We start from the raw sequence: 26604 nt of genomic DNA on the forward strand, positions 1-26604 counted from the left end.
GGAGGTGAAAGCGATAAAATTGCCCTCTCAGTTAATGAGAAATCATGAAACCGGTAGGAGAGATATTTTCGCCAAGGTGACGCGCTAAAACTCTCAAAACATATGGGAATGACTCATTTTCGAATTTCGTAAAAGTTACACAGCAATGACTATAATCTTTAAAATTTGTTTGAAAGACAGGAAATTATGACATTTGGACCAATTTGCTCTCAAGACAACGGGGAGCCCATTCCTAACGGTTTATATCATGGATCTGGAGGTACTCTTAGGTGTACACGTGACATAATTTGTACTTTTAATCTATTTATTCCTTGCAATTTACAACGCCTTTCGACGAAACTATGTTATCTTCCGATGCATACATACTCACCGTATCCGAGATACTAATCGAAATATTTCCATAGCGACGGTGATTAGAGGAATTCACGTGGACTACCAATGATATCATTTTGGTTCTAAAAGGATGCACCACCGACTTAAGAAAGCAGTCAATTAGTATTCTCCAATAATTCAACCGAAATAATAAAGCGTAGACATTCTAAACGAAATGGAATGGAGGTGACTGAAAGTGTAGAAAGCATATTGGATTGAAATCACGCAGTTGGAAGCTGATGGGTAATGTCAGAGTAATCGATTTCCTCCATGCGCGAAATATAGCATTTACCTCTCGATTTTCCGCGGGTATAGTTATATGAATTGCAGGGAGGAAAAGCAGGCCTTGTGAGTCGATGAGTTAGGTGAATGAAAACCTCCCAGAGAAAAACTCAAATGCCACACGCCCGAAGAGTTCCTACCTCCCGTGCCCTTCCATCCTCACTCTTGAGATCCACTGCAAGTAAAGGGACTTAACATTTCCCGATTAACTCACCTCCTCAATTACTGAACCACTTCCTCCGTTGCATTCACTTTGACAACGATTCCCTTTATTTTCGTCCTGCAACGTACGGAAATTAAGGGGGCTTTTCGTGTTCACCAATTCCTTTCTTCAATCAACTTCCCTATTCCTCTTGATTTTCATCTACAAAGGATGACTCGAGTATTCCAGCCACTTTCTCATATACTTTGAACCATACTCCAAAATTCCACTCAGTAAATTTTACAAAATATAGCAAAAATCACTTGATAAAGCTTAAATTTAAAGACTCTAACCTAGTCCGCAAATTCGAAAGAGATTTAAGCATATATTTATCGCTTAATATTGCTTAAAGATCTCACCTCCTTCGTACCTCCTACACTCTCGATATATTTTTCTTGAAAGACGTATTAAGAGGTTGTCACTGCTGCAGTTAACGAAATATCTTAGATTACACAAAATTATTGAGTGAAAAGGAATTCCTAGGTTAATATCATCGATACCTACAGGTATATATCAAACCTCATTCTCTGCCAAGACTTTTCCTATTTTATTGTTTTCTTTCCCCAATGTAATTTACCTTTTCAATGTGTAAGTGCATTTTAATTTTTACATGCTAATATGGATGTACATATTTGTTTGGATATGCATATCTGCGCGTAATGTATACCTGTCTGCCTATATGTATATAAGCGTATGCACGTGTATAGGTATTGTGTATGGATATACTTCTACATTTTACGGCCATAAAATAAAAAAAGGAGGGTATATTACCTCAACCTGCATAATGTATATGATGACGGATTAAAGGAAAGAAGCGACCATTCGGTCTCAATTTCGCCCTAATATATCTATCTATCTACACATGCCACTGGATGCATTTCCTTTGGCTGCAATACGGTGATGACTCGATACATATGGGAAGTAGGATTAAAATAACGAGCATGGCAGTGTCCGAGGCGCCCAGCAGGCGTTGAAGTTTCCACCAGCGCGAAGAGGAGAGGGAACGGACATTGGCGTCAAGCAAAGCGGAAGGGCGAAGTGAATCCAGTGCACGAGGCGGGAGTTATCCAGCAGAAGCAGTAGTACGTATATGGGCGCCGTGGGAATAGAGGGCGCACCGGGTGCTGGCTTATTGGGCGGCTGACCCACTGTGCGCCGGAGTGGTGACCCACTGCCTTCCTTGCGCCCCCCCTTTCCATGCCCGTGCCCCCTTTCATCCCTTCCCTCCCACCCCTTTCTCTTCCCCCGAGCCTATGCTCCGGGCCCTCGCGTGTAGCTGCGGCGCAGCCGCGTAAGTACGCTTCCCGAGAGCGTTCGTTTTTGCCCCGCTGGGAAAGCCTCAAGAGGCCAGCCATCCCGAGCCCCGTAAATGCTCTTCGCGAGGGCTCAACACGCCCGAGCGAGCGGCACATACCATTAGCTGCAGACTCAACTTTCGCCTCCGTCCGAACCGCGTCCATTGATGTGGAATTGTCGTGTTCCACAACCCGAAACATAGGACGGACGCTTATGAAACGCAGATGGCGTTCCTGTGGAAATCCTGTCGTTCCCACGCGGGTCGCGTGAAGAGATGAGGAGGGGTCGCGTGACCCCCGTTGTGTGCGTGTCGACGTGAATATGAAAGCGAGGTCTCGAGGACATCCTAGAGAGAGATGCGAGGGGATCCGATGCGATCAGCTGTCTATTTTCTCCCCCCCCCCCTTCCCCGCGTCGCCTAAAGACCTCGCGGTTTTCTCACCAACACACGAGGAACGTGGCAAACGACCGTCATTCCTTTGAAACGCCACCTCTTCGCTTGCCATTTGTTTGCGTATACGGAATCCGTCTATCGCATCCATCATCTTTCTTTCAAAATACAATATTAATTTGGAATGCAGTCACGATGGTTGATGGGCCTTTGTTGCCTCTCCTTAATTAGGTATACAGGATATACCTGAGATAAATAAAGAGGAAATGTTCATACCTTAAAGAGCCCGCAAGGTCTTTCTATTAAACACGGGACTGCAATGCAAAGCGCCTTGATAAGGGCACCAAAAGTACCGGATATACGATACCTTCATGTTTTCCTCAAGTCAAAGTCTACCACAGCATTCGCTCTAGGGTCTTCCCCGAGCGTGCAAATGTCTTTCTTGATTGGCAAATAGAGTTTTCTTCCCATGAGTAACATTCCGTTTAGTTCAAATGGCGCGCGCATCAGGTTATAATGGGAGGTCGATGGCATGACCTCAGAAAAGAGCTCGTCTCGCTCGTGTCGGCGGGTGCGTGCGCAATCGCTCGTCTATTGTCTTCCCCCATCGCCTTAATCACTGAGTGGCAGGCGTTGCCCCTCGCGCCGAGTTTCCCCCAAGAGGGAGAGGGCTCCTTCCCACACTCCCCTTCCCACGGCATCCTCCTCCCGCCGACGCCATCAAGGGCACCGATTCGTTTCCGTCGTCGCCGCATCACTCACCCCCATTCTCGGAGCACTATTAAATCCATCCATCCCGCCCCCCCGGTCTCTCTCCTTCAGCATCTTCCACGACCCTCCACGGCCAACTGAAACGTGATCTCACACTCGTGAAAAAGTCACAAAGTAAACTCAGCCGTCGTGGTCTCGTTTTTCATTCCTGCAATTGTATTATCTTATGGCTCTTCCCACGGATTTCCCAAATTCCTTTACATTTACATCACACACGACTGACTGACATTACCTCCTATCCACAAAATCTTCCACTCCAACCTCCCTCCGTTCATTCAGGTTTCTCGACCGCTTGGACAGTGGTGGTCAGTATTCTCAACGCCTCAAGAATATGCATTTAAATGACGTTTGGTTCATAATAAAAAAATATATTCATATCTATATAATATATATATATATGTATATAATTATATATACACACACATATATATAAACCATAAACACAGTAATCAACCCGAAGGTCGGTGATAGAGTTCACCCAGTACTAAGGCCTATACGGCGTGTGAAATTCACACATTAGTAGGGTAGGGGGGACCAGTTCCTTTCCCTGTGCCGGCTATGGTTTCCCAGGAAGATCTGGTACCCAAAAACCCACATAGCTTGAGTGGAGCTTATATATATATATATATACTACCTTGATCAAAAATTTCCCGGAATTTATTCAGAAAATTAAAAATACAAGTTTATTCATCTAAATCTATATTGTCCCCTTCAAAGTAATCCCCATCGACTGCAACACACTTATGCCAGCGCTTGATCCAATCCTCGAAACATTTTTTATATTCGGTTTTCGGTATGTCCATCAGTGCTTCCTGCGATTTTTCCATTACTTCCTCTCGGCTGCTAAAACGCGTTCCCCGTAATGGTTTTTTAACTCGATTGAACAGAAAGAAGTCACAGGGAGCCAAATCAGGTGAATTCGGTGGCTGTTGGATGGTATTTGTTGCATTTTTCGTCAAAAAATTACGAATAATGATAGCACTGTGCGACGGTGCGTTATCATGGTGCAAAATCCACGAGTTTTCTGCCCACATTTCTGGTCTCTTTCGGCGAATTGCTTCACGCAAACGTCTCATAACGCCCAAATAATACTCTTTGTTTACTGTCTGGCCTTCTGGCAAAAATTCATGATGCACTACACCGTTGTAATCCATGAAAACCGTCAGCATTGCCTTCTTTTTTGACTGAAAACGACGTGGTTTTTTTGGTCTCGGCTCATTTGGTGAACGCCATTCACTTGCCTGATGTCTGGATTGCGTGTCGTACTCATAAACCCACGTCTCGTCTCCAGTAATGATCCTTTTGATGAATGTGGGATCGGATTCAGCCTCGCAAATCATGTCTTTTGCGACGTCAACACGGTCTCTTTTTTGCATGAAATTGAGGTACTTTGCTGCTACACGACGGAAACCCAAATCATTAACCACAATGTCTTGGGCGGATCCATAGGCAATGTTCAAGTCCTCCGCTATTTCTCTGATGGTTAATTTGCGGTTATTGACCAACATTTCTTTTACTTTATCAATTTTTTCACCGACTTTCGATGCCGATGGTCTGCCACTGCGTTCATCATCTTCGATTGACTCACGACCACTTCTGAACCGCTCGTGCCACTGGTAAACGACCGTTTTTTTTAGAGAATCGTTGCCGAAACACTTTTCCAACATTTCCAACGTCCGTGCGCCACTAAATCCGTTTTTTACGCAAAATTTAATACAAGTTCGTTGTTGCAAATTTAAATCCATTTCTGAAATTGTAAAAAATCGCCAACACACACAGAGATAGATGTACTCTTGGCTACGTAACTTTTGCAAATGTCAAGTTATGACACTAAGATTTAAAGGGAATATCAACAACAGATGTACCAATTTAACAAAAAAAACAGAACTCAAATCGGAACGTTGGGAGCGGCACACGGTGGTTATTCCGGGAACTTTTTGATCAAGGTAGTATATATATATATATATATAATGTATAACACTTAGCACTAGTGGACACAGACAAAAACACAGAAACACACAAAAAAAGAGACTCACTATTTTTCGAATTTTCGGTGGTCGTTGCCATTATATATATATATATATATATATATATATATATATATATATATATATTCAATTCCATGAAATATGGAAATATATACACGCATAGAAACAAAAGTGTAAAAAAGAGATTCAAGGTATATTTTCTTTGTAATTTTCGCGAAATCACTTTCTCCGTATTTTAAATTTTTTGTTGCCGTTAAACTATTGCTTTTATTGTGTAATACGTCAATTTAGATGATATTCTCAGATTACTGTAATAATCACTGTTGCTATCTATTTTGATAATTTCCTTTATGGTTTTTTTCGATCGGACAATCATTTTTGTTACGCTATCAAAGTAGAAATTGTCACAAGTAATTGACTTTTCTCTCATTGGTCAGCAATCACAAACAATGTGTTCAGTCGTTCGCCCTCCAAAACGTACTCTCCCATCGATAACATCACATTCGTTTCCTAATTCTTGCCTTAACCACATCCATCCACTTATTCCTCCTTGGAATTCCGTCTTTCACACACACAAGCAAACACCAATTACACTTCCGCCTCCCTTTCACGATCGCGAAGTGCGACTGCCGTCCGTCCGTCCCAAAAGCGTTACAGTCCATCGTGGGAAGGGAATTCACTGGCTTCTGCTAAGTGAGAGAGCAACGAAATGCCTCTTCCCTCGAAATGGGTAATGGGGCCAGAGCAGACGGTGGGCTGGAAAAGTCAATGTACAAGTACTTAAATATATTTTTTCCCGTGTGTCAATGCCAATCGGTGAGCGCCAGAAGCCCAGCGCCATCCACCAGGAAAACACATGATTGGATCCAAGAGCGGTCTGTTACTCGGAAGTGGAGAGCACTATATCCCGAATTGGATTACGTCGTTAAAAAAAGAACGCGTTGGTTACAGTAAGTAGCGAGTTTGAACACTCATCCACCCAACCTTATAGGGTTAAAAAAAATTAAATCGGCACATCTCAGGATAATAACATTCGCGTGTATGGTTTGACCACAATTGCATAGTTTTCCTCATTTATTTATCGCTACTTCCCCCAAACACTTGATAGAAACGTCATGATAATCCATCTCACCATTTGTCGTACCCTACATATGGCTGGACCGCCTGATGATATTCCGTATGAATAATTCAGTGTCAGAAAGAATCAAAGGACATGAGTGTGAGAATACATCATCCACGAATGAAACGGAATACGAAACGGGATCACAGATTAAGCTAGTCGATAATTGAACTATCCAAGCGATCAACTGGGTATCACCAAATTGGAAACACAGGAGTGGAACTGTTCCATAAATATCTGAAAGACAAAACCTAAAGAATGACCTTTTCGTTTGACGATTAAAGAAAATCCACATCCAAATATTCGAATCACCGCCTGATTTCCCAAACTTCAGCTAAGGCTGCGAACATTTAGTAGGAAGTAATGGTGAGTAATAAAAGTAGACGCGAACGATAAACCGCCATTTGGAGCTCAATCGAACGAACAGACAAAATCCTTCCCCGTGGAGTGGAGTGGCCACATGCTATCAGAGTATTTGGGTAATAAAGCTAACGCCGACCTCCAGGAAGCTACAACACTTGGCAAATCCAAGCAGCACGAGCATCGCTTTCAACGAAGCAATTCAAACCTCACATACATATGACCATTATCTCACCAACCTCACATTCTAATTCCGTATCATTTCATACACTGCAGGGTTAGTTCTAGTATTCAATAAAACGAATTAAATACAACGCGCGGTTCTCGTCCACCTTCTAACTCCAAGCACGTGTCTCAACTCTTGAGAGCAATGCCTCTTTTGAGGTGCGCACCAGAAGTTGTGCAACAGGGTGTGGGCGAATGACCAGTCATCGGGTGAACGCGAAAGAGAGCGGGAGAGACAGCCCAGCCCAGCATCTGAAAAAATCGTCAGGGCGCCGCCGGCCACCAGCCGCAGAGCGAAACTGCGGCCCGGAGACCCTGAGGCCGTGAACCCCCTTCCCCTGCCACCCCCCCTCGGTGAACTCCCGGGACGAAGCACCACGTCCCCACCTACCCGCGATGGGCCATTGAACCGCCCCAGCACATTACGACACCGAGAGGGAGGAGGCGGTAGTGTTGGTGGATGGGAGGGGCGGGGAAAAAGAAAGACATGGAAACTACCACCGCGTTCTACTTTGCATCCGACGACCGCAGAGCAGCACTCTTGAAACGCACCTCTCGCGGCCCCGATGGCGGTGGCAAGCTAGCGGCATATCTCCCCGGTCGGCCTATTGTCGCGGCCAGCCAGAAGAACTTTTGGCTTGCCCTGAATACAAACCACTAGCCGGAAACACACGACACTCTCTCTCTATTCAGGACTTGGTGGCCAAGTTGTGCCCTCCCGGGAGGGAAGGAGGGGGGGGGGGTGGTGACCGAGGCCGGGGTGAGTTCTGAAATCGGGGCCCATGATTTCCCTGTAAAATATAAATGTGACTGATAATAGGCCTCGGGAAAACCGAAAAAGAGCACCGGTGATTTTGACACTTATCAGGGCAAGAGATATCTCCCAAATCGGATACACGCAGATAATCCGGGATAAAAACCACGGCAAATGCTCTCGCTCGGAATTGGGCTGTAACCTCATAAGGTGTCGCCGAGCTGACAAAAGCGAGTGGTGGCAGAATGTGGTCTCTAAAGGAAGGGGTAAGGCACCGGGATGTCGTCGGATGGGGTTTAAGGGCGGGTAATGCTAGAAATTTGATACGCCGTAAATCGGACTGATCAACGTTCAGACTTAATGCGGACAGTTTAACGTTAAATACAGATTCAGAAATATGCGCTCCATTATTATTATTACATAGTACCCTGCAATTCACTGCACAGGGTGTGCGGCAGGGGATGATTACACACCCGACTACTTTTTATACATTCCAAAGAAACTGCGGGAGATGCCGCAACAGTAACTTTTAACGGAGTCATCCGCTAATGTGCATTCCAATGCAACGACTTCAGAGTGTAAAAATCATTCGCCTTGACTGGGATTCGAACCCAGATTCCTCAATATCCGGTCGAGTGCTTTAGCCACTTAAGATATCGAGGCTCGGTAGCTTAACTGGCTAAAGCACTCGAACGGAAAATGAGGGATATGGGTTCGAATCCCAGTCAAGGCGAATGATTTTTACACTCTGAAGTCGTTGCATTACTTTTTTCACACTTAACTGAAGGCGTCAAATCTCAGGCAGAAAACGCTAGTATTAAATCTCCCTGACGATGCATTACATTCGCAGGTGGCCTCGTGATCCGAGGAATGGCCCGCAATGCAATAACAGAGAAATCTGAAGCCGTCGTGTATCAAACTTGAACCCTTGAATTGCGAGATCGGCAAAACTAACTATCGAACTATGGTATCCTAAAAGGGGTTCGAGTCAGTTCATACAAAAAATCTTCCATAAAGTCCATAGGATGTTATCGCAGAAGGGATACAAAGAGGCTTTTAAAAGAAGATAATCTTTACCAATTAAAATTGGAACACAAATAGGCAGTAGATATTCCAAATGGCCAACTGTCTTCATTTCTCGACTTTCCCAAGGATCAGTACCAGGGTGAATCGCACACCAGTGCTGCTATCCTGCTACAGGAAACGAAATATTCTGTAGGAAACGCTCCGAAATGTGTATCATCAATCACAGACCTACATGCATTGCGACTGAAACGTCCATATAAGGCGAATCAACAATAACAGAAACCCTTATACGCTGGATGGTAGCATGCAATATGAAAATATGATTCCGAGAAACACCCTCGTTTACAACTTCTCCAAAAATGTGATCGATTCTCTCTTTTTTAGCATGATAAACTGGTAACGAAATAAATGCCAAAAATGCGTATTAATGTACATTTCCGATTTATTTTATCTTCTAAATAGATCAATGATTACTAAAAAGGGACCACAAGCTTAAATGATTCAAAGGCTCAACGGCAAAAAATCAAAAAGTCATATTTTTAAATACTTTTCGAAATAATTCCATTATTAATCCCGATTACACTACCATTTATCCACGAAATACACTAAAATTAACCAAACTGTAGACAATGCACGTCTTATAATGCATGACTGAATACCATAACCACTCCTATCTTCAAAAATGCAGGCAGTCCACGCAAAGAATGTAGGTTACAAATCAAAAGTGAACACTTTGTTAGACAAAACCCGATCTGGCGAGCGGTCAACATGCACCAAATTACCAAATACAACGGTGGGCTCTTTTCCTTCTAAAAAATTACACGAAACTACCTAATTTAACCTTTTCTCACATATCCCATTAAAGAATGGTCCCTAACTCTGAATTATAATAAGCTTTCGAATGATCACAGGGCCTGAGAAAAAGAAAGAGAGACAATAGGGCCTAAAATTGGGCAATAGGCCTATTTCCCACTTCCCTCAAGCCTGTATTAGCAAATGAATAATAACCTTAGGTAAATGGCCTGTTATAATTTAGGAATCTTTCTTTGCCCTAATCTCTTGGGATCCAACATTTATATCGAGGAAAAAATACATCCTCATTGTGATCGATGTCCTCGCGTGACGCTGGCGAAAAAATCCCCTGGCGTTGGGTTATCTTTCATTTTTTTAAGGTCGCAATCAGGCCTTGAATCCATGCACTATTTATCGCTTAGTCCAGATTTTTGAGAAATCTCTAAGGGAAGGCGAAGGGAACAAAGGCACTCGGAGGCAGACGAAGGGTTTTTCAGATGTTGCACAGAGCCCCCCCCCGTCACCCCCTCGACGAGACATAATAACGTCACCTTCCTTTCATCCCTATCCTTTTCGTTGCCACATTGGATCGGGAGGAGTACACTTGAGGCCTTCTCTAACCGAGCTCCGGATAAGAGTGGTCCAAGACCGCGGCTCGGCTGCTATGCCAGGAGGACCGAATTCATATCTCGGGTGATGCCTTTGAACAACCTACAGGTTTAATAATACTGCATCCACACGCACCTTCCACAAAAACATCTCCCAGAGCTCTCCTAACTCGCATTCTCGTCCCACCCGTATTCTTCGAGCGTGAACCGGAGGCCTCGCAGTCTTTTATTTCTCCGTTTGGGCTTTTTTCCACGGTATCGCGCGACTGGATTCCTCATTTTTTTTCGCATTTCCAACTTTTATTGTATTCCTGACACGTCCTAAGAGATGAAAGTCAACCTATGTTAAACATGTCAACTATGCAATTGTTCCGTCCGTTTTACCTGTTTCGTTGCTAAGCATCGCATCACCAACTTTTGGTACGTAATTACATTTCTAAATTGTCGATGCATTTACCTGAACGATGGGTTGAGTGGAAAGAGGAACGAATGGTCACATATTCCGACCTAGTAAAAGTTCTTGATCCGTCTATCACGATTCGTCGTCCCATTAGACCCTCTGCCCTCCAAGACGGCCGAGACGACGACACCACTCACCTTGGAGGAGTGAAGGAGAGCCGAGGGCACGCGACAACAATGAAAACGATGCACCCTCCCCCCAACCGTGCCCCCCCCCCGGCTCTTCCCTGGATGGGGAGAGGTGAGAGGGGTAAGGCGCCGACGGCCACCCCCGAACCACCCGCCGCTCACCAAATGCAACGCAATACCCTTTCCCTCTTCCGGCGAGTCAACCCGGAGTACCGCCATCCTCCCCCCCCTCCTCCTCAGATCGCAGATCGCACGCCATATGCATCCCTGGCTCTCAACTAACCGTTTATCACCACGCAATGTCTCTTATTTAATCTATATTTTCTATGAATTTAAAATTTTAATTGTAACCAGACTAATTTTGACCCGAATATGACTCCTACCACGTTCGGGCAATGTTATTCTGGTCCCTTATCGTTCGTAGCTAAAATTACCTCTTAAATCTATTTGTTCTACACTAAATTGCTCTAATTTTATTGATAAGATCTCTCCTATCGTAGTACGATGGGAGTAATAATACATTTTCAACATCATCACTGCCAAAGAGACCTCCTTCCAATTCATATGCAAGAGCTTCAGTCTGTAATTTAACCTTCGCTCCATTGAGTGTTTCCCAGCCTACCTGCTCTAATATTTTGGATACGCTGCTAAGTTTATCATAACATCGTTTTACAAATATTTAGATCATCTACGCTGCACGCGATCCAATTCGGCAATCAATACAACTAGAGTAGGCTCAAGCAGGTTAGTTCAAATGCACTACAAATGTACAAATAATAAATATACACCTTGAGATGACCGAATTAACCATCTAAAAGGAACTTCCTTGATTTCTGATATTTCTGTACCTCAACACGCTCCAAAGTCAGTCGCTTTTTCACCTTCCTTACTCATGTAATATCGTCTCTCATTTGTCTTTGACTTCCACACATTTTGGCCTCTCCAAATCTTTCTCTCTACGCTGCACGCGATCCAATTCGCTAATCAATCCAACTTCGTGAGGATACCATATACTAGCTATGCTAGTATTACTAGCAGCAAATGAGATATACCAGCAAACTATGACATTTTTCTTTGACCTTTTCATCACATTTACCCAGTACTTTTCTAATTAGTCCTATCTATTTTTCAGCTTGTTCACATATTATTCCTCATATCAGTTTTAATTCCTATTCCGAAAAAGGTAAAGGCTACATCATGTCAGGACTACAGGACAATAGGTTTGTAATCCCATGCAGCTAAAATTGTGCTCAGGATTATAAACAAAAGGATAGAGAGAAGGGCAAATGATTACTTAAGCGGTGAACAGTTTGGGTTTAGGAAGGGGGGAGGTACGCGTGATGCCATTACAGTAATGAGATTATTAATCGAGAGGAATATAGAACACAACCAGGAGGTATTTGCCTGTTTCGTAGATTTCAAAAAGCGTTTCATAGAGTGAATTGGGAAAAACTAATGAGTATCATGCAGAAAATAGGAATAGATTGGAGGAAAAGGAAGCTAATCCGCAACCTGTACATGTCTCAGACTGCTCAAGTGCGAGTGGGGAACGAGGAATCCGGATGGGCAGTGTTAGGAAGAGGTGTAAGACAGGGTTGCCCATTATCACCGCTGCTGTTCAATCTGTATGCAGAGGAAATGATTAAAGAGGCATGGGAAGAACTGGATGTAGGAATGGAAGTGGGCGGGGAATTCGTAAAATCAGTTAGGTTTGCTGGTGACCAAGCTTTACTTTGTCAGTCAGCCAAGGGATTGCAACCATTTCTGGGTGAATTGGAAATTTAGTGCGACAGATATGGGATGAGAATCAATATTGATAAAACAAAGGTTATCCGGTTTTCTAGAAAGAAAAAGGCTAAACTAAATATTAAAATAAAAGGGCTAGAGAAGGTAGAACAGTGTACGTATCTAGGTAGTGTTTTGGACCAAGACGGTCAAAGTAGTAGGGACGTAAGGAGAAGAAGTGCGCTAGGCAAAGAGGCTTTCACAAGGAGGAGGGAGTTGATGACAGGGACGTTGAGCAAGGATGTTAAGAAAAGACTCGAAAAAACTTTGATATGGAGCGTAGCTATGTACGGAGACGGGAGGATAGGCGTAGACTGGAGGCTTTTAAAATGTGGGTGTGGAGAAGAATGGAGAAAGTGAAATGGACAGAGAAGAAAACAAACGAGGAAGTACTTGGTATGGTGGGCGAAGAGAGGGGTTTGTTGGGAGAAATCCTATGGAGGCAAGAAAAGTGGCTGAAGGGGGTTTTGACCGGCAGCGGGATGTTGAAGGCTGTAATTGAAGGGAGAATGTTAGGCAAACGAGGAAACGGAAGGAACAGGATAGGGATGCTGGACGGGATGAAGGGAGGAAGAAGGTACTCAGAGATGAAGAGGGGTCTGATGTAGAGTAGGATACTGGATTTTGTGTTTTGTTGGGAGTCACAAAATGTTTTATTTAGTAGCTGTGTCCATCCAAAAACCTACCTTCACCGGTAAATTACCTAATAATAATAAATAATGATGCACTATGCAATTTAGTTATAGAATTATTTTCGGCTCGTCTAATTGACAATTTTCGTTATTATTTGAGCATAGCCTGCATGGAAATAGACTTAATGCTCGTAAGCCTCAATTTTTCCCAGCGTGGCTCGTGCCGTCATGCCTTCTGGTAACCTTGGCTCGGGAAGAGCCACTTCGAATTTCGTTTGAGAGCGGATGTTCCGGCCGGAGCGGTTGGCGCGCATCAATCCTACCCCTCAAAGACGGAAGATGTCCAAAAGGGGGGGGGGAGGGAGGAGCACACTCTACTATAACGACACATTTTTTCACCAGCTCTTTTTAAAAAATGAATTTGATGAATGAAAATGAATACGGCGAGGATATATTTAGGAAAAAGTTAATTTGCCATACCCAAATATTTCCCGAACAGACATGGATAACGTGGTCATATCATCATCACAGATTAAAGCGTCGAGGGAAAAGGTTTTCAGGATCGGAGCGAGCCTGCAGCTCTCGTGAGCCACTTTTGTCTTTTAGGTTCCTCCTCACATTTCGATTGCCTTGAAGGTGCGTTCTCGACCTGGAGAGAGAGTTGAACTGATGATGTGCAGTACGCATTTGCTTCGTGATCGCCGCTTGATGACTGACCTCTGAACGTTTCTATGAATATCAGTTACGTCTCATACGAGTTTCTCTGGATATAACCTCAGTTAAAATGGTTGAAAATTTTAGGACTAGGATTCCAAAAAAAACGGCGCGTAAATACAAATTATTATTTAAATTTGAAAACGCAAAAGGATATTTTCAAATCATGTGAAACGTAAGTGACGGAAAACCTTCGACATGAGCCACCGATTCGAAATCAAATCGATCGACAAGCGCTGTGATAAATTCACAATTATAAAGTTTCTCCGTCATTTCCCTCGGCGGAGGAGTCGCCACCGGTCTGGATTTCAATGAACACAGAAATTTCCTGATAAGAAACCTCTCTCCCTTCCACAGACTTTGTGGCTTTTACTCGCCACGCCGCAAGTTATAAATAAAGATCTATTTGATGTGCCCAAGTTGGCCTTTTAGAAATGGTAGTTCGTAGCTATTAGTGCAACTACTGAAGGCAGAACTGCAATTTTATGGCCGTAAGATTAACTGCCATGCTTTCCGTGAAGAATGATTCCCAGTCGCGGACTCCTTACGAGACAGTCGCTTGATTGATATTCCTCGACCGTTACGCCGGGAGAGAAAAGACACGCGTATATTCCTACGGGATACGTGTGCCTATTCACAAACTAAAGTATACAGTCGGAATGTGACTATCAAAAGTCAAAAGAACCATGGAAATGAAAATATTGATCACTTTTCACGGATATCGTGCGTTTTTTTAATGCCTAAACTACAAATGATTCTGCATGTGACTCTCAGCTAGGAGTCCATGAATTCTGGCATGATATCACTGTCTGAATATTTCCTAACTTATTTTCATCAACTTTAAAATTGTGAGTGCATTAGCCTCAATTTTATGCAAAACGAATGAACTTTCTGCCGGTTACTTCATGGAAGATACTTTTTCACTGATAATCATAAAAGCGATATCCCAGGCCATGGAATCCGTTTAAAGCTGCGTCAACACGGAGGCCCTCAAATGACGACGCCTCTCTCGATCGATGCCAAAGACAAACTATTTGAGAGAGCCTTTCCGGTGTAATGACGATTTAAAAACCTTTGAAATTCTTCCGATTGAGCACTGCAAATATTCGCATTGGCGTCCCGAAGTGCTTGTCTCGCCGCGGGCGATGTGCCACGCAAAAGCGAATGGAAGAATGCGTACGGTTCCCTCTTCGGATGCAAGGGAACGCCGCGCCGAAGGAGAGGAGCGATTGCTTCGTCGCGACACATCCACCGCTCACGTCAACTCCCATCCGGATCTTTGGAGGTCACGCAAAACGAACATCGCGTTCAAAAACATACTGTCATACTGTAAAAAAATGGCATTTCCAAGTTAGTAAACAGTTTGATAAGCTTATTTCTAATGCCATTTGAACCGTTTTGCGATTTCTATGCTATATTAACATTATTACAAATGTGCATTAAAAACTTTGGTCCATATCCAACAAATTATTCAAAATTCTACATCATTTTATGCATGAAAGCTTGGGGTTTGCTTTAATTCTGGACTCTTGAGTCTAAATATTCACCAGCGATCGCAAAAACAGGGTTGGTTTATTCGGAGGAAAATTTTGGCTCTACTTGAATTTCATCGCCATTTTTTTTCGTTTCAAGGGTAGAATATTCACAAATGTAGATCTCAATTTTCCAATTCTCGCAATAAAATCTGTCATTTTTCATGAAAAACCCGCCCAATGCCGAAACTCTTGATTCTATCGCCGTTTAAGTGCACACGTCCTTAACCCAATAAACAATGGGGAGGTAGGTACCTCAAACGATCGGAATTTCCGATGAAAAGAAGTAATCAGCGAACGTTTCATCAAATATATATATATATATATATATATATATATATATATATATATATATATATATATATATATATATATATATATTTTTATATATATATATATATATATATATATATATATATATATATAAACACAGTAATCAACCCGAAGGTCGGTTTAGTAGGTGATGGTAGAGATCACCCAGTACTAAGCCCTATACGGCGTGTGAAAATTCACACAACAGGGTAGGGGGGGCCAGTTCCTTTCCCTGTGCCGGTTATGGTTTCCCAGGAAGATCTGGAACCCGAAAAATCACTTTAGTTTGGGTGGAGCTGCAGGTGCCCAGAGTGCCTTTCCCCGGAATCGAACCCGGGACCTTCTGGTCAGCAGTCCAACGCTCTACCCACTGGACTACCGCGACCCACATATATATATATATATATATATATATATATATATATATATATATATTAATATATACATATATATATAGTAAAAATGGTTGAATGAAACTCACCATTTCGAAGCTGTGTCGATGTCCTTTGAGTTGGGAACAGCGCACACACAACACAAGCACTTGTCTCCTGAGTTTATCGAGAAGAATGAACTTTTTTCTCTGGGCGGGCGTTCGCTGTATCTTATATCCCCGCCTTCCACTCGGCGAACGACTCTCGCTCGGCGCCCTTCGAATGTTCAAGAGAGTCGTCGTCGGCTGGAACGAGTCCTCCTTATTCCCGCTCTCGTCCGCGCGACACGGACAAGTACACTTTCGCTGCAGTGGACGGAGAGGGATGGAGAGAGAGAGAGGGAAGGACAAGTTGACTATCACTGCACGCCGCGGATAGCTGACTGACTGACTGAGTGACCCACCGCCTGGAAGAGCGAGAATGGCGATGGGAGGGGGGAGGGGAGGGACCCCCCCCTCCTTTCGAACCCTTCCCACCCCCTGGCCTCTCCGCGACCCCCTCCCTCGCCCCGAACCTCGGGAGAAAACGCGGAGAACCCAAACCTCCCCCTTACCTCTCCTCATCCTCATCCAATGGGGAGGCCCAGGAAACGGGGACGAGGCAGACCGAGAGTGAGCCAGCTCTCAGAGCACCCCCCCCCCTTTCCCCTCCCCGGCGTTACCCCCATTCCACCCAAACCACTCCAAACTCTCCGGGGGCTCCAACAGCTCCCCCTTCCCCACTTTCCCTCTCTCTCCTTCCTTCAATCGGAAACCCTACCCTTTCCCTCTTCCAATCTCCCCACCCCTATCCGTGATCCCACCATCTTACTTGGTCGATTAGAGGCGGCCATCGACGACTTAACGCGGGGTCTTGCAGGGGGAGGGCAGTGTGCGAATGCGGCTTAAGGAACAGGGGTGGGTGCGATGGACTAGAAGTTTTCGGCCAAACGGTTTAACCAGAGTCATTTTCCGCCAAAAATATCATTTTAGGCGAGTTAATCCCGAAGATAAAAATCGCTTTTCTTCCTAAATAATAAAGTTAAATTAGTGGACATTAATTTTCTGGTCATCCGCATTGAATTTTGCTTAAAATTCAATTTTTTTGATGATTGCGACAGCAGTCGTGAGTAAAACCTTCGATGAGTTCAGTTTTGCGAACGAAACTCGCGAACGTCGCCAGTCCGTCGAATGAGCCGAGTGCGATGGGGACGTACGTATTAATCTGCTACATTCAGCATCGACGGAGTGCAATGAATCACAAAATACTATTCTTCCCCCAGGGAAATGGTTAACCTTAGTCACTGGTGATGTCATTTTGTTGATAAAATATTTTCGTCGCGTGTATAAGCAAACAATCGTTCCTATCATTTATGGTAAAAAAATTCAATTGAACATTTAAGTTTCATGAAGTCTTTTATGGGATTAATCGACCTTATCTGGGAAATTAAATAAATACTGTCGTTCCTCTGATAAGCGAAAACGTGTTCAGTTTCTTAATAAAAATTGTTGGCACGTCAACGGATTTCAACTATCTTTCTCAATTATATGTACATAACAATTATTAATAGACTGCCAAAAACCTCAACTTGGCGCCAGGTTTAATTTTACTAGAGGTTTTTATGAGACGCCCTTATTTGAATCGGATGTTCGTAAGCGTAATTATTGAAGGGCATAAGGTTTCTCTTTCAGCAAATGGGCAACATATAAAATAATGGGCCTGTTATAAAATACTTACCTCGTAAGTACATGTTTTAAATAAAATATTGAGTTGATATAAATAAAAGAATCAGAAGAGTCTCAAGGTATGACGCCTACAATTGGAATGAGCAAACCAAATAACACACAGTTTTCAGCCACAAGATTTTATGCTATTATTATTTTAATTAAAAATACTATCGTCTCTAGGGTGAACAAATATGCAGTTGTAAACATTAAGGTGGCAAGAAACAAGGCGGCTGAAATATCCAAAACACGAATAGTTCCTTCAGGGTATTACCAAATGTCGATGAATAGATAATACCGACCCGTAGAAAAATCATTGAGTAAATGCCAAAGCAATTGATTGTGCCCGGAACGTTTTTTAATGAGTAAGTTTTGTCCGTTCGTCAGATGCTGCACTCTTCAGAAAGGAAATGTAGCATGCGAATATTTCCACCACAGTTGAGGAAAGACAAATATTAATGTAAAAAAGACGAAGGGTCATGGATTCCCTTTTAAATGATCAAAGCCAATCCATAGGAGAGAGAAATATCCTTCTGTTTAGGCAACGAACGCACGTCTGCAGTCTGCTGCAGTGACCGCGCAGGTCACTGCAGCACACGAGGGCCGGTGTGAGTTACTGGCGAGACACTGTCGATGTACTGCCAAATGATGAGTTCTCCGAGACAACGCCACAGCCAAAACAAATCAGACAGGAATAACAAAAGATGGGAATCGCCGTGGGCTTTGATTAATGTAGAAGCACATTTGAAATGAAGTATATTACATAAGAAATGAACTATGTACCGAAAATTCGGCTTTGTTAAAAAATAAAGGAGGGTAGCTTGAAACTATTTTACATTGAGTTTTAAAGTTTATAAGCAAATGTCAAGGCTAGGAAATTTGTGAAACTTGATGCATAAGAATAACTCCAGCAAGAATTAATGAGCTCTACGGCCTCTCAATAAAGAAGAAAGGGGAAGAAAACTCCAATGGCCGTAAGGATTAGTTGCCAATCTCTCGTCAGACCAATTGTTGTGTTGGTGTGACGGGAATCACGTCAGGGACCAACCACAACCTCTCGACCAGAATACCCTCTGTGGTGGTTTACGGGAGATTAATCCGCGTCAGGGACCAACACACAGCCACACGCACACTATCCTGCCTGAAATCCTTCACGAGGCAGTGAGACCCTGTTAAAGAATTTCAGATGGAGATGGAATCCTTCACGAGGCTGTAGAGTAGACCCCGTTAAGGATTCCAGGATATTCTCAAGCACACACTCTGTGGCGGTTTACGGGAGATTAATCCGCGTCAGGGACCAACACACAGCCACACGCACACTATCCTGTCTGAAATCCTTCACGAGGCTGTGAGACCCTGTTAAAGAATTTCAGATGGAGATGGAATCCTTCACGAGGCTGTAGAGTAGACCCCGTTAAAGATTCCAGGATATTCTCAAGCACACACTCTGTGGATGGCACAGACCAAACACACACACAAGCACTCGAGAAACGCACACACACTCAAAAGGGCCCAACTTCTGGGAGAATCTGGACACAGGTAAAAAGCAACTAGGAAGTGCGTCGAACACGCGTGTTTCGGCCACAAAGTGGCCCTCTTCAGCGAACCGAAGGGAAAACACCTCCAACACAAGGTTGAAAGTCTTTCAACCTTGTGTTGGAGGTGTTTTCCCTTCGGTTCGCTGAAGAGGGCCACTTTGTGGCCGAAACACGCGTGTTCGACGCACTTCCTAGTTGCTTTTTACCTGTGTCCAGATTCTCCCAGAAGTTGGGCCCTTTTGAGTGTGTGTGCGTTTCTCGAGTGCTTGTGTGTGTGTTTGGTCTGTGCCATCCACAGAGTGTGTGCTTGAGAATATCCTGGAATCTTTAACGGGGTCTACTCTACAGCCTCGTGAAGGATTCCATCTCCATCTGAAATTCTTTAACAGGGTCTCACAGCCTCGTGAAGGATTTCAGACAGGATAGTGTGCGTGTGGCTGTGTGTTGGTCCCTGACGCGGATTAATCTCCCGTAAACCGCCACAGAGTGTGTGCTTGAGAATATCCTGGAATCCTTAACGGGGTCTACTCTACAGCCTCGTGAAGGATTCCATCTCCATCTGAAATTCTTTAACAGGGTCTCACTGCCTCGTGAAGGATTTCAGGCAGGATAGTGTGCGTGTGGCTGTGTGTTGGTCCCTGACGCGGATTAATCTCCCGTAAACCACCACAGAGGGTATTCTGGTCGAGAGGTTGTGGTTGGTCCCTGACGTGATTCCCGTCACACCAACACAACAATTGGTCTGACGAGAGATTGGCAACTAATCCTTACGGCCATTGGAGTTTTCTTCCCCTTTCTTCTTCAAGAATAACTCCAATTAAGCAAAGCGCAAACAAAAATAACAGCCACACCACGTATGTTAATCACATCGAGATAGGAGTACATCATTTCATTCAATCGGTACCCTCTCAAAAATGCAAATGAAATGACGTATCTGACGGTTAGATGAAAGGCTACAGATTTATTTCACCAAATTTTTCTACATTTTTAATCAATCTGAGTAAAGCAGGAAAATATTTTCGCACAGGAACAGGACATCTTTTAACGACAACTCTCGCGATTTTCCACTTAATATGATTAACAATATTGATCCAATTTTCAATTAAAGTAATCCAATTTTCCAATTTATATTATAATTAGGATTAAGTGGAAAATTTCAAGAAAATTTTCGTCCTTGCTATGATGAAATCATGTGATATAAAATCTAGCAACCACATTAATGAGCCCGGCGGTTAGACCGATGGTTGAAGGTGATGAATATGAAGATTAATGATGAAGAAGATGGATGAATATCTCACCTAACACGGCGTGAGAATTTGGCGCATTGACAGGATAATAAGGCTAGAGGGGGAGTTGATTTCCAGGTGCCCCCGTTTTCCTGAAGAATCACACGGTTTCGGTGAAACTATGGATTTCCAGATTTACTCAGATTTGAGCCCCCCAGTCATTAGCCGAGTCCTCCGCACGCTAGACTAATATCCTGATTATGCATTCCCACACCCAATACATGGCTTGTTTGAAAAGCATCGGGAAAATATTTGGGAAAATTTATTTTATTTCGCTAGATATTGCTCTATCAATGCCTCAAAGTTCTCCGAAGTGCATACCTTGAGCGTCGACACACTTTTGCCGGTGGTTTTTCCACGACTCGAAGGCTCCCCCTCTGGCAGGCGCGGATTCCGGAAGGTCCTTAAAGGGTACGCGTGCAAGCTTCTTTGACGGCACTTTGTAGGGTCCCATGGTGGTGTCCAAAGGACCACCATGGAACCCTACAAAGGAGGGCGCATTTCACTTTTGGGAATAGGAATAATAGTCAACTGGCGCCAGGCCGGGGGGACTGTAAGGGGGTTGGGGAATCGTCGCGATGTCATTACAGAAAGTCTTCGCGAGCGGACACGCTCGACTCTGCTCTTTTGGTCGTCCGTCCAAAGACCTTCGAGATGAGTTAAGCGCAGGCCTTTCGCATCGCCCAATTTTCATCGATAATGGAGTGTGAACTGTCAATGCCAATATATAATGTCTGCGATCATGTGCACACTTAAACCGACGGTCTTAATCAAGCACTTCACGCAATGCACGCCAAGAAAATATTGTTATACTTTTTATACAAACCTTGTAGATATTTATGACGCCATATAGTTTGTCGTTAATTGATTGGCAGTCACGATTATATAAATCCTGTGCTCCCAAATAAACCAGAGATACGGAAGTCAAATGAATCATATCCAGATCACATTATCTGTAGCTATCGAGGGATTCGTTTCTCCGCCTGACCTGCTGATGCAATGAAGTAATCGCTTATTCCAGTATCGCTGATTAATTAAGTTCTGAGCGCGTATAAAAATCAGATTGATCGCTAATCCACATTGAAATTGCAATAAATGACTTAATTCTCTCTAACACACTTACGAAGAGCCTGAGACTCCGACCGCTCTTACTCATAGCACTTGCACTCCCGTGCGTCCACTTGCTCTTTCCCGTCCAATCAAGGCGAGCTCGGTTTCTCTCTTCCGCAAACTGGGATTTTAGTTTTTTCCCCATTGAATTCCCTTCTCTTTCCTAACTTACTCGATCCAATGCGATCATATCTTCAGGTTTTCTCTATTATTTCCTAAAACTGCGGACCTGCGTTCGTTTGGATTATGTTATTTCTTCTCATTCATTTGAATTTCTTATATTCATATTCGACTCAAACAAAAAAAAATTAATTTTCATATTTATAGTCGTATACTTCACATTTCCTCCTCATTTTTCACTTTCAAATATTGAATATGGCTCTCTTTTCCTCACGATATTTCAATTCACATTTATGGTGTTCCTTCCTTGATGTTTCCGTTTATTTTTTCACGCGCTCCTTTCGTTGATTGCAGGGTAATGTGCAGATGTGGATTATTTCGCAAAAGTTTCCAATCCAATTCCACTTGCCCTTCCTTAAATCTCCGTATCTTTTCGTGATGGGCTTCCTCAACTTCTCTCCTCGGGTTCTTGCATTCGTGTTCTTCTTCTCTGAGTTCTCGCCTTGCTATCTATGCCAGGTCTCTTGTGAGTGCCTCTCTTACTATAATAGTGTTCTTCGGGTGGTTAAATCTTTCCAGACAATGGTGGTAATTTTCTTCCTCCAGTATTTTGTCGATTGACGCCCAGACTCTTTCCCCGTTCCATGAGTTCTCTTCAAAGCATCGCCGGAATCCTCCATTTATACTGCCGAGATTACTTCAATTTTCCAATCCCTGCCAAGACCTCATGATCTCCAGTTAATAGCCTTCTGTATCCGTCACTCCAGGAGTCATCGACCTCCTCCCATTACGTTCCAGTCACTCTCGAGGTGACTAATATCTGCCAGATCAGTTCCGCTATTGAATTTTCAGGTTTGACACTCGCTAGTGAGAACCTCACTCTCCGTGCTCCTACCCTACATTTATCTATCCATCCATCCACTTCACTTTTCCCGCACCTTCGCCCCTCCTGCCACCGACAGTGCCGAAACAGGAACTCCACCGAAGGACTACTTCTAATTCTATTCAGAATACTATACCTGCAGGATGAAATAATTCAACATTTTGAGGTTTCACGAATGCAAACGGCTCGATTTGTAGCCTGCCACGTCGCAATATCATGGTTCATGCGATACTCATTCTTGCCAAATCCGAACCAGTTGATACGAGACAGATTCCTTCGTCTACGCCATCGTCGCCTTACCTCTACCGCCCTTGGCCATTCCGCCCTTCCCTTCCCCTCTGCCGTGAGGTGAGACCTCAAGAGGAATTTTCGTCTCTGTCTCATTCAATAAAAAAACCATAACATGATTTTTATCGAAACCTGAAAAATGTTTTGGCATCACCAGGAGTTTAACCGGAGACTCTTAGAATAGTATTTGAAATCGCTTGCCCTAAGATTTCTCTTCCCCTCACTTTCTCCGCTCTCTCCTATTCCACGTCTCCGGCTTCCGTTAGTAAGTCCACCTTCCCCTTCACAAGTTCCGAGCGTAAAACGCTCAACTCCATACACGGATTTCCAGCGATTCCTTCCTCCACTGAGACGAAGGCTCTGTACCAATTTCTTCGAACGCAGAACGTGCAAATTACTCTAAATGTTATCACAATGTTTGCAGGGTACAAAATCTCCTCAGAGGAAACAAGTGCGTAAAAGAAGCCGTTAGCCATCGATGTACTACCTAGTCATAGAAAAGAATAATCTTAATCTTACGAATTCCTTAAAAAGATGACGTTCCGCAATTTCAATCGAACCAAATCGAATTTCAATCGAACCAAAGATGAAGTACTATAGGGTCTCCATCAAGATGGTAAGTTTAGAGCTGCCGCGTCCTTGTCCCAGGAAGCAAGCGACGAACACGGGCGTCTGATTACAGCATTACTTGTAATTAAGAAAACAGTATTTAACCGCTTCCGGAAAATATCTTATCATTGATGACAACTGTCGCAGAGAGCTTCATCAGAACCAGAATTCTTGTTTTTCGTGATGGATCGAATACTTCGTGTTCCACCGCTAAAGAGCCTCAGTCCTCTCGTCCACGATTAAATAACCCTTGCTTAAAGTTTGAGACAATAGCATTGGATGCAGATCCCTTATCCGGGATGTTGAAGACATTAGAGACCCCGTATATATATATATATATATATATAAACACATATATATATATACATATATATATACATACATATATATATATATATATATATATATATATATATATATATAAACACACATATATATACATATATATATATACATACATATATATATATATATAAATATATATATATATATGCATATTATTATTTATTATCACAAGGTAATCTACCTGTTAAGGTAGGTTTTTGGATGGACGCAACTCCTAAATAAATATTTTGTGACTCCTAGAAAAACATCTACATCAGGTCTTTCTTCTTCTCTGAGTACCTTATTCCTCCCTTCATCCCGTCCAACATCCCTATCCTGTTCCTTCCCATTCCTCGTTTGCCCAACATTCTCCCCTCAATCACAGTCTTCAACATCCCACTGCCGCTCAACACCCCCTTCATCCATTTTTCCTGCCTCCATAGGATTTCTCTCAACAAACCCCTCTCTTCGCCCACCATACCAAGTACTTCCTCGTTTGTTTTCTTCTCTGTCCATTTCACCTTCTCCATTCTTCTCCACACCCACATTTCAAAAGCCTCCAGTCTACGTCTATCCTCCTGCTTCAATGACCACGTTTCCGCGCCGTACATAGCTACGCTCCATATCAATTTTTTTACGAGTCTTTTCTTAATATCCTTACTCAACGTCCCTTCACACGACTCTCCGTTTCTCACCCGCACCTGAGCAGTCTGAGACATGTACAGGTTGCGGATTAGTCTCCTTTCCCTCCAATCTATTCCTATTTTCTGCAATATACTCATTAGTTTTTCGAAAATTCATTCTATCAAACGCTTTTTCGAAATCTACGAAACAGGCAATTACCTCCTGGTTGTATTCTATATTCCTCACGATTAATAATCTCATTACTGCAATGGCATCACGCGTACCTCTCCCCTTCCTAAACCCAAACTGATCATCCCCTAAGTAATCATTTGCCCTACTCTCTATCCTTTTGTTTATGATCCTGAGAACAACTTTAGCTGCGTGGGATATCAAACTTATCGTCCTGTAGTCCTCACATAATGTAGCCTTTACCTTGTTCGGAATAGGAACTAAAACTGATCTCACAAAGTCTCCCGGCCAGATTCCCTCCTCATAAATACTACGAATCAGCCCATATAGCCTCTTCCTCCCACGTTTTCCTAAACATGTCAATAGTTCCGCGGGAATGTTATCCATCCCCACGGCCTTATTTAGTTTCATCTTCCTTAATGCCCTTTCTACCTCATCGTCGAGTATGCCTGGACCTAAGCTATCTTCCTCTACGTCACTTTCTTTTTCAATGTCTAACTGTGTTGGTCAAAGTTCTTTACTATACAGTTCTTCTATATACTCCTTCCATCCCTCTTGGATCTTTCCTGTGTCAACTATTATCCTACCCACCTTATTTCTAACTGTTAGCATAGGTCCCCCTTTCTTACTTCCCGATAAAGAGTGCGCTGTACAGCAAAGACTAAAAGTCTTTGCTGTACAGCGCACCGATTTCACCCTTCCTCTGCTAACTTTCCATATCCTCGCACTGCGTCTTTCACCATCATTCTTTTGCTTTATTTGTTGCCCTCCTCAATTTATCGTTTAACACTTTCTACTTAATTTTGCCTAACTCTGTATTTATATTCTTCCATTTTCTCCGCCCATCCATCTTTTTAATCATCTCATCCGTGATCCATGGTTTCCTAGTCCTTTCAGCGTTAACGGTTCCAATAGTGTCTTTTGCGGCTTTAGACAACCCTTTCTTGATACTATCCCATCTTTCTTCGATAGTACTTAGCTCTTCACCATCCGTCATGATTTCCTCTACCGTCTGTTTGTATTCCTTCCTTTTCAAACCATTAATGCTTCTACATTCCATTTTTTAACTCGCCGCCCCTATCTTTTTGAAACGGACGCTACATTTCATAACAACTAAATTGTGGTCAGAGTCCGTATCCGCTCCCGGGAAGCTGTGGGAATTTATCACACTGTTCCTAAACCTGTGTCTAACCAGGATATAATCTAGCTGATATCTTCCTGAGTCACCTGGCATTTTCCATCTATACCTGCGTCTTTTGGGGTATCTAATCCAAGTGTTAGTGATGACTAACCCCTCTCTCCAGCAGAACTAAATTGCTTTCTCCCCGCGGTCATTCCACGGGCCTAAACCATAGTCCCTTGACCTCGTCACCATCTCTTCCTTCGCCTACCGTCGCATTCCATCCCCCATCACTATCAAATGTTTCCCTGAAGGAACACACGCGATTATGTCCTCTTATTGATCGTATATCCTATCGACCTCTTCCTCCGTATGGTTACTCCGTGGCATGTATACCTGAATAATAACCAAGTTCGTCGGTTCTGCTTTTATCTCTACTAGTAGTATTCTATCCGTTACCTGCTCTATGTTGACTACGCTTCTTCCTACCTCTTCATTTAAGACTATGGCAACCCCTCGTTGGCTCTCGTCCCCGTCGCTGTATATTATTCTATACTGATCACCCCGCTATCCTTCCAAATCACCTCGCATGGACCTAAAATATGTATAGTTCCCCTTCCAATCTCTCG

The 26604-nt window shown here is 43.3% G+C and overlaps 1 protein-coding gene across 1 annotated transcript in view; it reads right to left on the reverse strand.

Moving 5' to 3' along the window:
* Positions 1–16546, reverse strand: part of Cht7 (chitinase 7) — a 174136-nt gene extending 157590 nt beyond the window's left edge. Inside the window, exon 1 of the mRNA XM_071586184.1 lies at positions 16232–16546. Within this exon, the coding sequence (XP_071442285.1) occupies positions 16232–16234 (3 nt within the window). The 5' untranslated portion in view covers positions 16235–16546. The remainder of the gene's footprint in view (positions 1–16231) is intronic.
* Positions 16547–26604: the final 10058 nt, after the last annotated feature.

This window comes from Hetaerina americana, unplaced genomic scaffold (assembly GCF_022747635.1).
Source record: "Hetaerina americana unplaced genomic scaffold, ioHetAmer1.1.p SCAF_21, whole genome shotgun sequence".
NCBI lineage: Eukaryota > Metazoa > Arthropoda > Insecta > Odonata > Calopterygidae > Hetaerina > Hetaerina americana.